This window comes from Medicago sativa, chromosome 3 (assembly GCF_051527215.1).
Source record: "Medicago sativa cultivar Bolivia chromosome 3, Bolivia_mono, whole genome shotgun sequence".
In the NCBI taxonomy this organism is placed as follows: Eukaryota; Viridiplantae; Streptophyta; class Magnoliopsida; order Fabales; family Fabaceae; genus Medicago; species Medicago sativa.
Genome location: NC_140751.1, coordinates 14,291,347 through 14,304,524, shown reverse-complemented (window position 1 = coordinate 14,304,524; position 13,178 = coordinate 14,291,347). Strand labels below are relative to the sequence as shown.

The window sequence follows — 13,178 nt, the reverse complement described above, 5'->3', positions numbered from 1 at the left end:
AGGGATCCATCACTAATTTCAATTGACGAAGATGGAGCCATCACTATTGACGAAGAAAAATAAAAATAAATTTTCTTAAATTACAAGGGGCGAAAGTACCTTAAATTTTGTAATTTGATGTCATGAAAGTCCAAAATCAAAAAAATCTTCAAATTACAGGGTTAAAATCTAAACAATTTTTTTATGAATATAAATATTGAATTATGATGTGTGTTATTGTGTAAAACATGCTCTCTTTAGTTACTAAATTACCAAGTGTCGAGTGTATACTTTCGAGCATGAATTCCAATTTAGAGTCATTTGGTTGACATTTCAAATATACATACGCGTGTTCCTTTTGCACAATGTCTAATGAAAATTTGCAATGATCTTCTAGTTCATTTATTTTATCTTTGTGTATTTTTAGTTAATTTTTGTTATAGAAACATAGTCTCATGATTCGCCTAAGGCATCCAAATTTAAAAGACCGGCCCTGATGGTCATACCCATTTAGCTTCAATGGTAAGAAAATAAGATACATTATATTAATGATGACATGATACGTGATTATAGATCCAAACATCAAGGGTGGTTTCATTCATTATTTAAATTATTTTTACAATTTGTTTGATATTCATCAAGGGTCCTAAAACCCACTTAATTGATAAATCACTTAATTCTATTTCATGATTGATGCATAGAGAATCTCATTCCAAGTATCTGGAACCCCAGCTATACACCAATGAGTACAATCCATTCCATGGACGCCATTATGAGAACTAGGATGTCCATCTTTTCTCAATTCTGAGAGAGCTGTAATGTTGAAAAGATGAACAGGTTTGGTTATTTTTTGCAACACATTTTGCAATACATATGATGCTGGTGGCAATCCTTGTGAGGATGATGATCCATTTATTGGTGTTGTCTCTTTTGCACAGTTTCTCACTCCTGGCTTATTCCATTGTGCTCCACTATTTTTAAATGCACAAATAAAAATAATTAGAGACATTAACAGTAATAACATTATATGAACAAAGGCACAATTTTAATTAAAAGTGAGATGATTTGTCAAACTCACTTGTAGTGCATAGGAGAAATTCCTTGGAAAAGAACTTTGGTTTTGCTTGTATCAACCTCTTTATTAACCCAGTTAGCCCATGTTGTCAAACCAGTTCTAAAAGCTTCCATACGGTCCATGTCTTTCACTATTTTGTTACCTATTTGAATATAATCCCATCTGCAATAGAAAAATATAAATCACATTACTTTTTTTTTTTTTAAGGAAAATGGTCACATTACTTGTTAGCTATTATAAATGGTCACATTACTTGTTAGCTATTGTGAGAATAACCTTTTTAATAAACCGCCAAAATCATCATGGAAATAAGAGGGTTAAACAAAAATTGGTCAACTGAATTAACGAAATTTTAAATTAGTCTTTAAAATCGAAAAAAACATTATCAAATAAATCTCATCAAGACAATATTTAAGAAGCTTTTACGGTACTCACAAATTAATATATACTGATACACTTGCTTCCTAAATCTATTACTTTGCCTTGGTAAACAAAACGAAAAAAATAGCTTATGTTATATTTAAAATTAATCTCTAAATTAATATCAATTATTATAATTCCTAACAAACAAGCCCTAAGATATACTAATTAATCCTGCGAAACAATACTAATTAATTAAATGAGTATTTTTTTAAGAATTCTTACGGTTGCATGGGTCCTGTACGGTACCACCAAAGCCAAGTGTTGAAAACCAAAACATCCATTTGTTTCCATAAGTTTCCACTTTTAAGGGAATCAAGTTTCAATACTCGACCAATTTTTTCCACTTCAATGTCAACCAAATATGTAGTATGGTGGACAATAATTGAAACTCCATAGTCCTGGAAAAGTATTGAAATTGTAATAAAAAATAAAAGAAAAAAAATACATTAAATCTATTTATTTAATTTTGTAAGATGGTTTGTGATGAAATAGGTCACTAACCAGGTATGTGTAGTTGACGATGGGATCAACACCCTGTTGTATTACTACTCTAGCTTGTGGTACAGCAGAATGAAGCAAACATATAAGTGATTGCCTTTGGTTTCGACTTATAGAATCTCCAATAAACATGATTTGTTTCCCCTTGAATTTTGTCAAGAAACTTCTTCCGTCAAATCTGCAAAGGATGATGAATGTTAACGTTTTTATCATAAAATTTAACGGAATGGATTTACTTGGTTAACAGAGATGAATTAATGGACCAAAATGTAACAAAAATTGATTATATGATCAAAATGGACCAAAATGTAACAAAAATTAATTATATGACCAAACAAAAAAAAAGTGCAAGGACTAATCTCAAAATATATATGGTGAAAGTGTAGAGACCAATGACATATTTAAGCGATTATTAAATTATATTTATCAAACACGACACTCATTATGATAAGGTCACGTGTCTGTAAGCAGAAAGTCAGATTCTCTGTTGTAAAAAAAGGTACACAGTTTCACATTGTAGCCAATCTCAACAATTAATTTGAGATCAAACGATTCATATTTTAATATCAATTTTACAAGGTAAAATGATTTCAATTGTCGATTAGAGATCGAATGATCAAGATCTGTTATAGAGTCCTGTTGTAACAACACCAAATTATCTTCCCCATAAACACACATTAAGTTGTAAAGATAAAAAAATAAAAAAAAATCATGAGAAAATAAAAGAACATGTGGTTTAATTAAATTGTACCTTGGTAAGTTACAATTGCTTGGTTGCCATCTATATTTGAGGTATTGCTTATCAAGACGACCATATTTCAAGCAATCCACCTCCGCATGAATATTAGGGCATGTTGAAGAATCATAAAGAGGATATGATTCATCATACACCCATTTACCTTCATATAAATTGCAACTCCCTCCATTTTATTTTTTTATTTTTTTAGACAAAATAAAAATATATTAAATAAAAATAAAGTGATACAGAGCTGGGGGGACATTAAACCTGACCCAGAACAACCCAATTGGGAATACATCGTGATAAAACATCTAGGTGAAACAACCCTAATCAATTCTAACAATACAAACACTCTACACGAGCGCAACCCAGCGAAATCGCGTACGGGCGCGAAACCAGACTACAAAAAAAATATGAAGAGTGAGTGACCGTAGGATAAAAGAGGGTTTTAATTTGGCGAATGGATCTACCGCCAACACGGTAACAAGATCCACGTACCAGCAACCTCCTGAACCAAGTAGCAGGCGTAAAGCTCTTTCGAGCATAACAGTCCGAGAGCAGTCACAAGAACTGAAACAGATAAGACGACGGTACCGGAGTGGAGGCTGCCCCGATGCAAGAAGACTGCAGATCTCAAGAACAACAACCAACCAGTTTGTACACTTTTGAACCCAGATCGAGGGATGAGTCAAAGTGTTGTTAACCAAACAACCATTTCGGCATAATAAAGCCAGACCTGTATGGGTTCACAAAACCAAACCAGTGCAAAACGGCCAGATCTGCAACCATCAAGCTCTGAACCAAACAAAACACAGCAGCAACATAAAACAAGCAAGCAAAACAAACAGGCCACAAAGGAGTCTGCCACCACGAACAAACACCACGAAGGCGGCGAGAGAGTAAAACATGCACAACGGTGAAACCAAACCCCAAACTGACCAGATACCTCCAGCTGTGTTGACCATCGCAACCTCCTTATACCGCTCGAACCAGAACCGAAACGGCTGATGAAAACAGTGAAGGTGAGAAAAACACAAGAAGGGGGGTTGAATTGTGTTTTGAAAAATTCTTCGTTTCTCCTAAAACTGAACACACTGATCAGAAGCTAAGTGAAACAGCTTCTGTAGTGATAATCAGAATCTGAACGCAGCGGAATAAAACAGAGAGAGAGAAGAAGAACGACACAAAGCAATTATACTGGTTCCTTCCACAATCCGGAAGTAATCCAGTCCCCCTTGCACTTCCAAGGAGATTTCACTAGAATGTAATATCTGATTACAATTGCTCAAGCACACAAGAAAGAGACTTCCTTTGCTCAAGCACACTTTGCAAGAGTTTTCCTATGCTCAAGAACACAATCAAGAGACTTCCTTTGCTCAAGCACAACTGCAAGAGACTTCTATGCTCAAGCACACAAGCAAGAGACTTCTAAACAAAATTACACAGAAAATTGTTTAAGGTTGAACACTTGATATACAATCAGAGGTGCTCACAATACAAATCAGATACAGACTCAATGACTTAAGAATTTCTAAGATATGAACGTGAAAACAGAAATTCTAAGTATCTTTGAAAGCAGAACAATTTCAGCAGAGGTTTGGCGCTTGTAAATTGTATTTGAGTCGTATATCAAACTCTAAGTATTCACTTCTTTATATAGAGGTGTGAAAGAGACGTTGTGAAATTGCCAGCACATCAAAAGAGTCGTTGTTGAAGCTTGATCTTTCACCAATGATCTTTTGCCTGATTTGGTTGTTGTCCTATGAAGAACCAATTTGAAATCCATTCCTTATCTAAAGGAACATCTATGCAGGCGAAGCCGTATTCTGGAGTTGTTTTCCTGTCTTGTAGCGTGGACACAAAACAGAGTAGTGGAGAAGGTGGTTGTACAGTTCGTACAAAGTACAATGTCAACGCTTTTCGTCCAAAATTGCAAGCACATGCCTTCAAACACCTTTGAAATGACCGTTGCAAAATTCCACTGATCTTTTGTTGTCCTTTGATGAATTTCAATCCATGACACAACTCTTGAATCCTTGAATTTCTCAAATTCGGTTGATCTTCAGCTTCTGGTGAAATGGCTTCTGATGAGGCAGCTTCTGATAACGCAGCTTCTGATGATGCAGCTTCTGATAACTCAACTTCTGATGATGTAGCTTCTGGACCTCTTGTCTTTAAGAGCACTATTCTTCAGGAGCACTTTACTTTCTTCTGGAGCGGCTTTACTTCAGGAGCGCTTTTTCTCTTCAGGAGCGAGTTGCCTTCATGAGCGTCTAAGCTTCAATTTTGTTGATTCCTTTTTCTCTTTATTTGCTCTTTCAGAACCAATAAATGATGTAACTTTTTAATTATGGTCATGTACACTTGAACAAATATTAGCTAGTCCAATTTACAATTTTTAATACCTTGTTATCATCAAAACTCTTTAAGGTTCATTGTTAAACACATTTTGTTCCAACATTCTCCCTCTTTTTTATGATGACAAACAATAGTATTTAAAATTGATCAATTGTTGTTAATCTAATTAACAAGTTGACTTTGGGGTTCTGAGGTTTGTAAGCTCAGAATTTGAGGTTTGTAAGCTCAAACTCCCCCTGAGTCTGATAGTCTTTAAGGTGAGGTTTGTAAGCTCTCCCTAAGTTCTATCCAGGTTAATTAAATTCATTTAGCGCGCAATAATAACAATAGAGTTTTAAATGACATGAATTATAAATGAGAAGAGTGGTTCAATTAATTTTTATTTGAAATTTGATACTCCCCCTTTTTGATACACCCATCTTTAGGTAAAACAAAAAGACAGAATTTTTTCAAAATTTTCAAATATCATTAATGGGGCTCAGAGCCTTTAAATACTATCACATATACTCCCCCTTTTGTCATTAGCAAAAAGCAAATAAGCAATAAAGACAAAAAGATTTGAGAAAAACTCAAACAAGAAGAGAGCATAATTAAAATTAGAACCTATAATCTCATCAAAAGAATATAAACAGAGCATAAATAACTAAGTAAATCAAAGCAATGAATATGTATATGAAAAAAAGAGATATCCAGGCATTCATGAATCAGAACCAACTAAGCATTCAGAAGCAGTAAAAAGATAAAACAAGAAAGATTCAGAAGCAAGAACTAAAGTAGCTAAAACAAACAACAAACAAAAGATAAACACTAAGGTGTGCAACTAAGGGTTGGTTTGTTGTTGTTTCTTCATCTTCTCCAATTCTTCTGCTTGCTTCTTCACCAGTTCTTCAAGAGCTTGTTGCCTCTGAAGAAGTTCCTGTTCCCTTTCTTTAGCTTCCTGCTGTTGCTGTGCCATCCTCTGCCTAAGCAGCTTGAACATCCTTGCCTCTCTGGTCAAGTAGTCAGCTTCTGAGAAGAATGGCTTGTTTGCCAGGAGCAGTCTGGGACCTCCAGCTCTAAGGCTTTGCTTCAGATTCTTCATAAACCTTCAGACAGTGGCTTCCTTGATTCTGATACATCTGTTCCTTACCGCCTCTATCATCTTAATGGCTCTCTTCTGAACTGATGCCCATTCTTCCTCATATGCATTGGTTAGATCAATTATCCTTCTGTGATCAACCAGATGATGCATATCTGAAGAAATCTTGAGCAGCTCATTATCAATATAATCAGATTCCAGGATGTCCAGGGGTGGTTGTTCAAGGCTTTCAAGGTCTGGGGATTGGTCAGAATCACTAGGGACAAGGTCTTGAACATGGTTGGATACTGGAATGGTGATTTGTTGAGATGTGGTTGAGGATGATGGTTGATCAGGAGCAATGTGTAAGGTTGAGGTTGAGGCTTGGAGATTGACTTGAGGATTGTCAATAGCCATGGGAGTGGGTTTGGGTAAAGTTTGCTCTGGTTGTTGGTTTAGTTGGGAGTCAGTTTCAGTATCGGTTGGTGGTTGTTGCGGTGAAGTTGGTGTTTGAATGTTGAGTTGGGGGTCAATGTCATCTAATGGTGATTGTTGTTGTGGGGGTGATATAGGTTTGTGTGGTTCAGGTGTTTGTTGATGGGGGCTTTCTGAAACAACTTTTTCAGTAGCAGCTGCTTCTGGAGTTGTCTCAGAGGCTTTCTCTGAGTTGGGCTTGTCTTTGGGTAACTCACATGAGTAATGGAGAGCAAGATTTTCTAAGACAGAAATGTCTTCTTCTTGCTCAAGTGCTGGTGGTGAAGAGGGTGAGATGGGGGTGGAGGTAACTGGAATCTGACATACCTTGACTGTAGAGCCAGCTACTGAAGTGGTAGCATCTGGTGCTTTTAGAACAGCTTCTGAAGTTCCAACTTTCTTCGAAGCTTTATTAGCCACTTCCTTAACTTCTATAAATTTCTCTTTGTAGAATTCATCGCAATTTTCAAGCCCTGATGCTTTAAGCCTTTCATCCCTATCCCTTCTCTTCTTAGCTTCCCTTTCCTTCTGTTCAGCTAACATCTGAGCAGCTTCTTCATCAGCCTTCTTTTTCATGTCTGAAGTCACTTCCATCATTGGAGTGAAGATTAGTTCAGATGCCTTCTTCTTGGGCTTGTGCTCTTTTGCTTTTATCCCATCAAGAGCTTTATCCAGATGCTCTTTGGTGATGATAGATTCTGATCTGCCTTTACTTCTTTTTATGGGAATAGAAACAGCACCAACTTTCTGCCTCTTTCCTTTATCCTTTGCAGCATCAGATTCTGAACTGGTTCTGGATCTCTTCCCTTTAGATGCATCAGAAACAGCTTCTGACACAGTAACTGCCTTGGCCTTCTTGCCTTTCCCTTTAGCAGGAGCAGCTTCCTCCTGAGGGTTTCCATCTGACTCTAAGACATACTCAGCTACTGATTTAGCTAAGATTTCAGGATTACTTTCCTTAAAGATGGAAGGAAAGTCCTTGATAATATCAGTTTCTTCTGTCGTCATCTCCAACCACTTTTCATCTTGAGATGCTTTCTTGAACAGATGCATGGAATGCAAGGTCTTGCTACTGATAGTCTTCTCAGCAGTAGAGACTTCAAAGCATTTATCAGATGCATCCCTTGTCTTTTTCAAAATATCCAGCACTCTTCCTTGATGAAAGATCTCAAACAACAATCTTCCATAGGGCACTTGCTTCCTTCCTTTGACAATGCCTTCATTAATTGCCCAACAGAGATAATCCATGACATATCTTAGGAAATTAATCTTCTTAAACATGGCCATGAAGTAGATTGCCAGCTTCTGTTGATGATTGGGTTGATCAGACGCTCCTGCTCTTTGAAAGAAGCAATCAGTGCAGAATTTCACCAACATCCTGTTGTAAATTTCCATTTCTGAAGGCTTGGCCTCTGAGTTTCCACCCAGAAGCGTGTTGTAGTAGCTTTTCAGCAGGACATCTTCCTTCTTTACTATTTCTTGGAATCTTCCTTCTGCATCCACTCTACATGCTTTAGCTATAACATCCTCAGTGATGCTTATAGGAATGCCCATCACTTCAGACCTTATTTCTAAGCTACTGAAAGTGGTGGGATTCATTTCCACCGTCATCTTTCCTTTCTTCGACCCAGCTTGTTTCCCTACGACCTTCGCAGGCTTTCCATTGAAGACCTCAGCTCTTAACCAGAAGTCTTTGACCAAGTTCACATAAGTTGGCCCATTCAGCATCTTGAAGTACTCAGACAGCTTCTGAGTATCTACCAAACCTTTCATGTCCACATCGTACTTCTTAAGTGAAGCAAATTCCACTGGTGATTCAATTTGGACAATCAGAGAGTTGATTGGAATAGTCATAGCCTTTTCTTTGTAAATTGACCCAGATTATGATGCGCCTTGCATGCTTGAAGTAGATTCTGAAACTTTTGAGTTTGATGATGCCATTTGATGATTGAAGAAGATGATGATTTTAGGGTTCTAGGGTTGAGAGAATGCGCTTACTTCGCAAGTACAAGTTTGAAAGCAAAGTGTTTGTTTGTGAAGTGAGTAGTGTGTGAATTGACAAAGTGTTAAGAGTAAAAATGATTGCAATTCAAAAGAGACAAACAAACATAACATTAATGACAAATTGGGGGCGCGTGAAAGTACTTTCAAAGCTATTGAATTATCATTGCCCTTTTTAGTTATACACCAATACATATAAGCCTCGTCAGAAACTTTAAGAGTAACTACCAAGTTAGTGGGCCAGAAGTTACCATAAAAAGTAACTCCCAACGTTTCCACTAACTCTACTATTCAGAAGCATAAAATCCAGCTTCTGGACTTCAGATGTTGACGTCATCATCAGAAGCGAGTTTTCCTCAGAACCTCAATAAAGAGTTTCTGATGGACTACTGCTTCTGAACTAACTTCAGAACCTAAAATCCTATTCAGGAGCAAGCAAACATTTAATCAGACACAAAGTGCATGTTCAGGTTTTTCTTTATAAAATCAAACCTTTCAACAGTTAAAGGCTTAGTAAATATATCAGCCCATTGATTTTCAGTATCAATGAATTGTATACCTAAAATTCCTTTTTGAACATAGTCTCTGATAAAATGGTGTTTGATTTCAATGTGCTTAGCTCTTGAATGCAAAATTGGATTTTTAGACAAACAAATAGCAGCAGTATTATCACAATAAATGGGAATACTGTTAGCAATTATCTGATAGTCTTCCAACTGATGTTTCATCCAAAGTAGTTGTGTACAACAACTTGCAGCTGAAATGTATTATGCTTCTGCTGTAGATATAGCAATAGTTGTTTGTCTTTTGCTAGCCCAGGATATAAGATTATCACCCAGAAATTGACAATTGCCACTGGTTGACTTTCTTTCAATCCTATCACCAGCATAGTCGGCATCACAGAATCCAATTAGCTTATAATCTAAGGATTTTCTATAAAGGAGTCCAAGATTAGTTGTTCATTTCAAATACCTGAAGATTCTCTTGACAGCAGTCATATGAGATTCTCTAGGATCTGATTGAAATCTTGCACACAAGCATACACTGAATAAAATATCTGGCCTAGATGCAGTGAGGTATAACAAAGAACCAATCATACCTCTGTACAGCTTCTGATCTACTTTAGCTCTTTCATCTTCTTTGCTTAAGGTGCACGTAGGGTGCATTGGAGTGTTCATCACTTTACAATCTTCAAGCTTGAACTTCTTCAGAAGCTCCTTTGTATACTTTGATTGATGAACATAGACTCCATCTTTGCATTGATTAATTTGAATGCCCAGGAAGAACTTCAGCTCTCCCATCATGCTCATTTCAAATTCATCCTGCATTAACTTAGAAAATTCCTTGCAAAGAGATGCATTAGTAGAACCAAATATTATATCATCAACATATATTTGCACAATAAGAATAACTTTCCCAAGAGTCCTTCTGAAGAGTGTTGTATCAACCTGTCCTCTTTTAAAATCATTTTTGATTAAGAAATTACTTAGTCTATCATACCAAGCTCTGGGAGCTTGTTTCAAGCCATATAGTGATTTATTCAGTTTAAAAACATGGTCAGGATATTTAATATCCTCAAATCCAGGTGGTTGTTTCACATACACTTCTTCTTCAATGACTCCATTAAGAAAGGCACTCTTTACATCCATCTGATATAATATTATGCCATGATTAACTGCATAGGACAGAAGTAACCTGATTGCTTCCAGTCTTGCAACTGGAGCAAATGTTTCAGTATAATCAATGCCTTCTTGTTGACTATACCCTTGTGCAACAAGTCTTGCCTTGTTTCTTGTTACTTCTTTTTGCTCATTCAACTTGTTTCTGAATACCCATTTTGTTCCAATAATGTTCTTGTGCTGAGGTTTGGGTACCAGATCCAACACATCATTTCTTTGAAATTGATTCAACTCTTCTTGCATAGCTAAGATCCATCCATCATCTAAAAATGTTTCATCAACTGTTGTAGGTTCAATCATTGAGATTAGTCCAATAATTAATTCTTCTTGTCTAAAGTATGATCTTGTTCTTCTTGGACTATCTTTTTTTCCAATGATTAGCTCCTCCGGATGTGAAGACTTGTGCTTGAAAGTGTTTCTGGGAGGATCTGCTTGATGTGAGCCATCTTGTGCTTCATCAGAAGCTGCTTTATCTTGCGCTTCTGATGTGGGTTCAGCTTCTGGACTATCTTCAGATTCAGCTATCTGATCAGGTTCTAGAGTAACTTCAGGAACCTGTATCTCTGCAAAACTTTCACCTTGCTTTGAAGTTTTATCTTCAAGCTCTTTGTCATCAAATTTAACGTGCATAGATTCTTCAACACAGAGTGTCTCTGAATTATACACTCTATATGCCTTTGACCTCTCAGAGTAACCTAAGAAGATTCCTCTTTGGGCCTTGACATCAAATTTCTTTAGGTAGAGCTTGTTGTTTAGAATGTAACATATACATCCAAATTGATGAAAGTAAGAGATATTGGGTTTTCTTCCTTTAAAGAGTTCATATGCTGTTTTCTCCAAAATAGGTCTAATATAGATCCTGTTCTGGACATAACATGTTGTATTCACTGCTTCTGTCCAAAAATGTTTAGCCAAATTGTTTTGATGAATCATGGTTCTGGCCATTTCTTGTAAAGTTCTATTCTTTCTCTCTACAACCCCATTTTGTTGTGGAGTTCTAGGAGAAGAGAATTCATGGATAATTCCATGTTTTTCACAAAAAGCTTCAAATGGCTCGTTTTCAAATTCTCCACCATGATCACTTCTGATTTTCAAAATTTTTGACTCTTTTTCAGTTTGAATCAGTGTGCAGATGTTACTGAATACATCATATGCGTGATCTTTACTTTTCAGGAATTTCACCCAAGTCCATCTGCTATAATCATCAACAATGACTAATCCATATTTACTTCCATATAAGGATGCAGTGCTTACTGGTCCAAATAAATCAATATGGAGTAGTTCTAAGGGTCTGGAGGTTGATACAATGTCTTTGGTTTTAAAAGATGATTTCACAATTTTCCCTCTCTGACATGCACCATAGAGTGCATCTGAGTGATAGTTAATGTCTGGTAGGCCTTTGACAAGTTGTAAGTTACTAAGCTTAGAGATTAATCTCCAGTTAGCATGTCCCAACCTTCTGTGCCACATCCATTTCTTATCATTCACTGATAGAAGGCAAATCACCTTCTGTTCTGCCAGTTCAGAAAAATTGATTTTGTAGACATTGTCAACTCTCTTTCCCTTGAACACAATGGATTTGTCTTCCTTGTTGATTACAGTACAATTGGTTTTCTCAAAAAGCACATCATAACCATTATCACAAAATTGACTAATGCTCAAAAGGTTATGTTCAAGACCATCTACCAACCATACATTATTAATTGAGGTAGAGGAATTACCAATAGTTCCTGTACCTATGATCTTGCCTGACTGGTTGCCTCCAAATTTCACATTTCCTCCCTCTTTCATTGTTAGGCTGAGGAACATGGACTTCTCTTCTGTCATGTGTCTTGAGCAACCACTGTCTAGGTACCATGATCTTTGCTTTGGCATTGCTCTTAGACATACCTGCATTATTGACATTTTTTGGATTTAGGTACCCATTGTCCTATGAGTCCTGGAAGATTAGTACTTAAGGCTTTCCTCTTCACTTCCTGTACCTTGTGTTGTGAGTTGGGTTGCTTCTGATTAACCATTACCTTAGGTTTTGGTACTTCAGAAGCAGTAACTGTCTTCTTTTGAAACTTAGACTTCAGAACCTCAGATTTTGGTTTCACCAGACCATGAGGAATAGGTTCTGATCTTTTCAGAATCCTAACCTTTGAAGTCTTGGAATCAGATTTGATCATAGCCTTTGACTTAGAGTTCTTTGGCTTTGAAGTCATCTTAGCCTTAGAACTAGAAGCTTCAGGTTCTGATTGAACGACAGTTTCCAACTCAGCACCTTCAGGTACAAAGAAGATTTTCAGACCTTCCTTGATGCATTCACAACAAGATTTTAGATTGGTTTTCTCAAGTTTCACTTCTGGAAAACCAATTCCTCTGCCATTGTTCTTGTAAATGCTATAAATCATAGAAGTCACTCTGCTTCTGTCAATGCCAGATATGATAAAATCTTCAAGAGCAATTTCATGGTTACTTAAAGGTTATTCATTACACTTTTCTTGTAGCTTCTGACATAAGAACCTTAGCTGATCTTCATATGTTTTATACATGAAGTCAAAGCCCCTAAGTCCTTGTTCAGAAGCTTTCAGATCCAACAGAGTTGATTTTTGCTGTTTTACCAAATCAGCATATTTTTCTTTTAAATCCTTCAACTCATTGGTTCTTACTTCAAAATGTGTAAGAAGTTCTTTAAGTGACTCAACAAGTTCATCTCTGGGAATCTTAGAATATACCTCATTTTCATCTTCTGAGTCTGAATCTGATCCTGCTTCTGAAGTTGTTGTAGCCACTAACCCAACAGCTACCTTTGCGTCTTCATCAGCTTCCTCTTTATCAGATCCAGATTCACTTCCTAAATCATCCCAGGTTGCCATTAAACTCTGCTTAATCTGCTTCTTGTATTTGCTT

At 36.6% G+C, this 13,178-nt stretch overlaps 1 protein-coding gene across 1 annotated transcript; it reads right to left on the bottom strand.

The window, feature by feature from the left end:
* Positions 1–494: 494 nt before the first annotated feature.
* Positions 495–2,889, bottom strand: LOC146935961 (protein trichome birefringence-like 39). The gene is made up of 5 exons (XM_085750975.1): positions 2,727–2,889; positions 1,979–2,153; positions 1,700–1,875; positions 1,058–1,216; positions 495–950 (listed from the first exon to the last, which is right to left on the bottom strand). The coding sequence occupies exons 2-5, from the start codon at positions 2,105–2,107 to the stop codon at positions 659–661; spliced, it is 756 nt and encodes a 251-aa protein (XP_085607101.1). The 5' UTR covers positions 2,108–2,153; positions 2,727–2,889; the 3' UTR covers positions 495–658.
* Between the last annotated feature and the right edge of the window lie 10,289 nt (positions 2,890–13,178).

What these genes read in the sequence shown, in the direction of transcription:
- LOC146935961 (XM_085750975.1), bottom strand. Translation starts at nt 2,107, where the DNA reads ATGTTTATTGGAGATTCTATAAGTCGAAACCAAAGGCAATCACTTATA. An exon ending in TCGTCAACTACACATACCTG is followed by an intron (nt 1,876 to 1,978) that starts GTTAGTGACCTA and finishes ATACTTTTCCAG; the next exon opens with GACTATGGAGTTTCAATTAT. An exon ending in CGTACAGGACCCATGCAACC is followed by an intron (nt 1,217 to 1,699) that starts GTAAGAATTCTT and finishes TTTCTATTGCAG; the next exon opens with ATGGGATTATATTCAAATAG.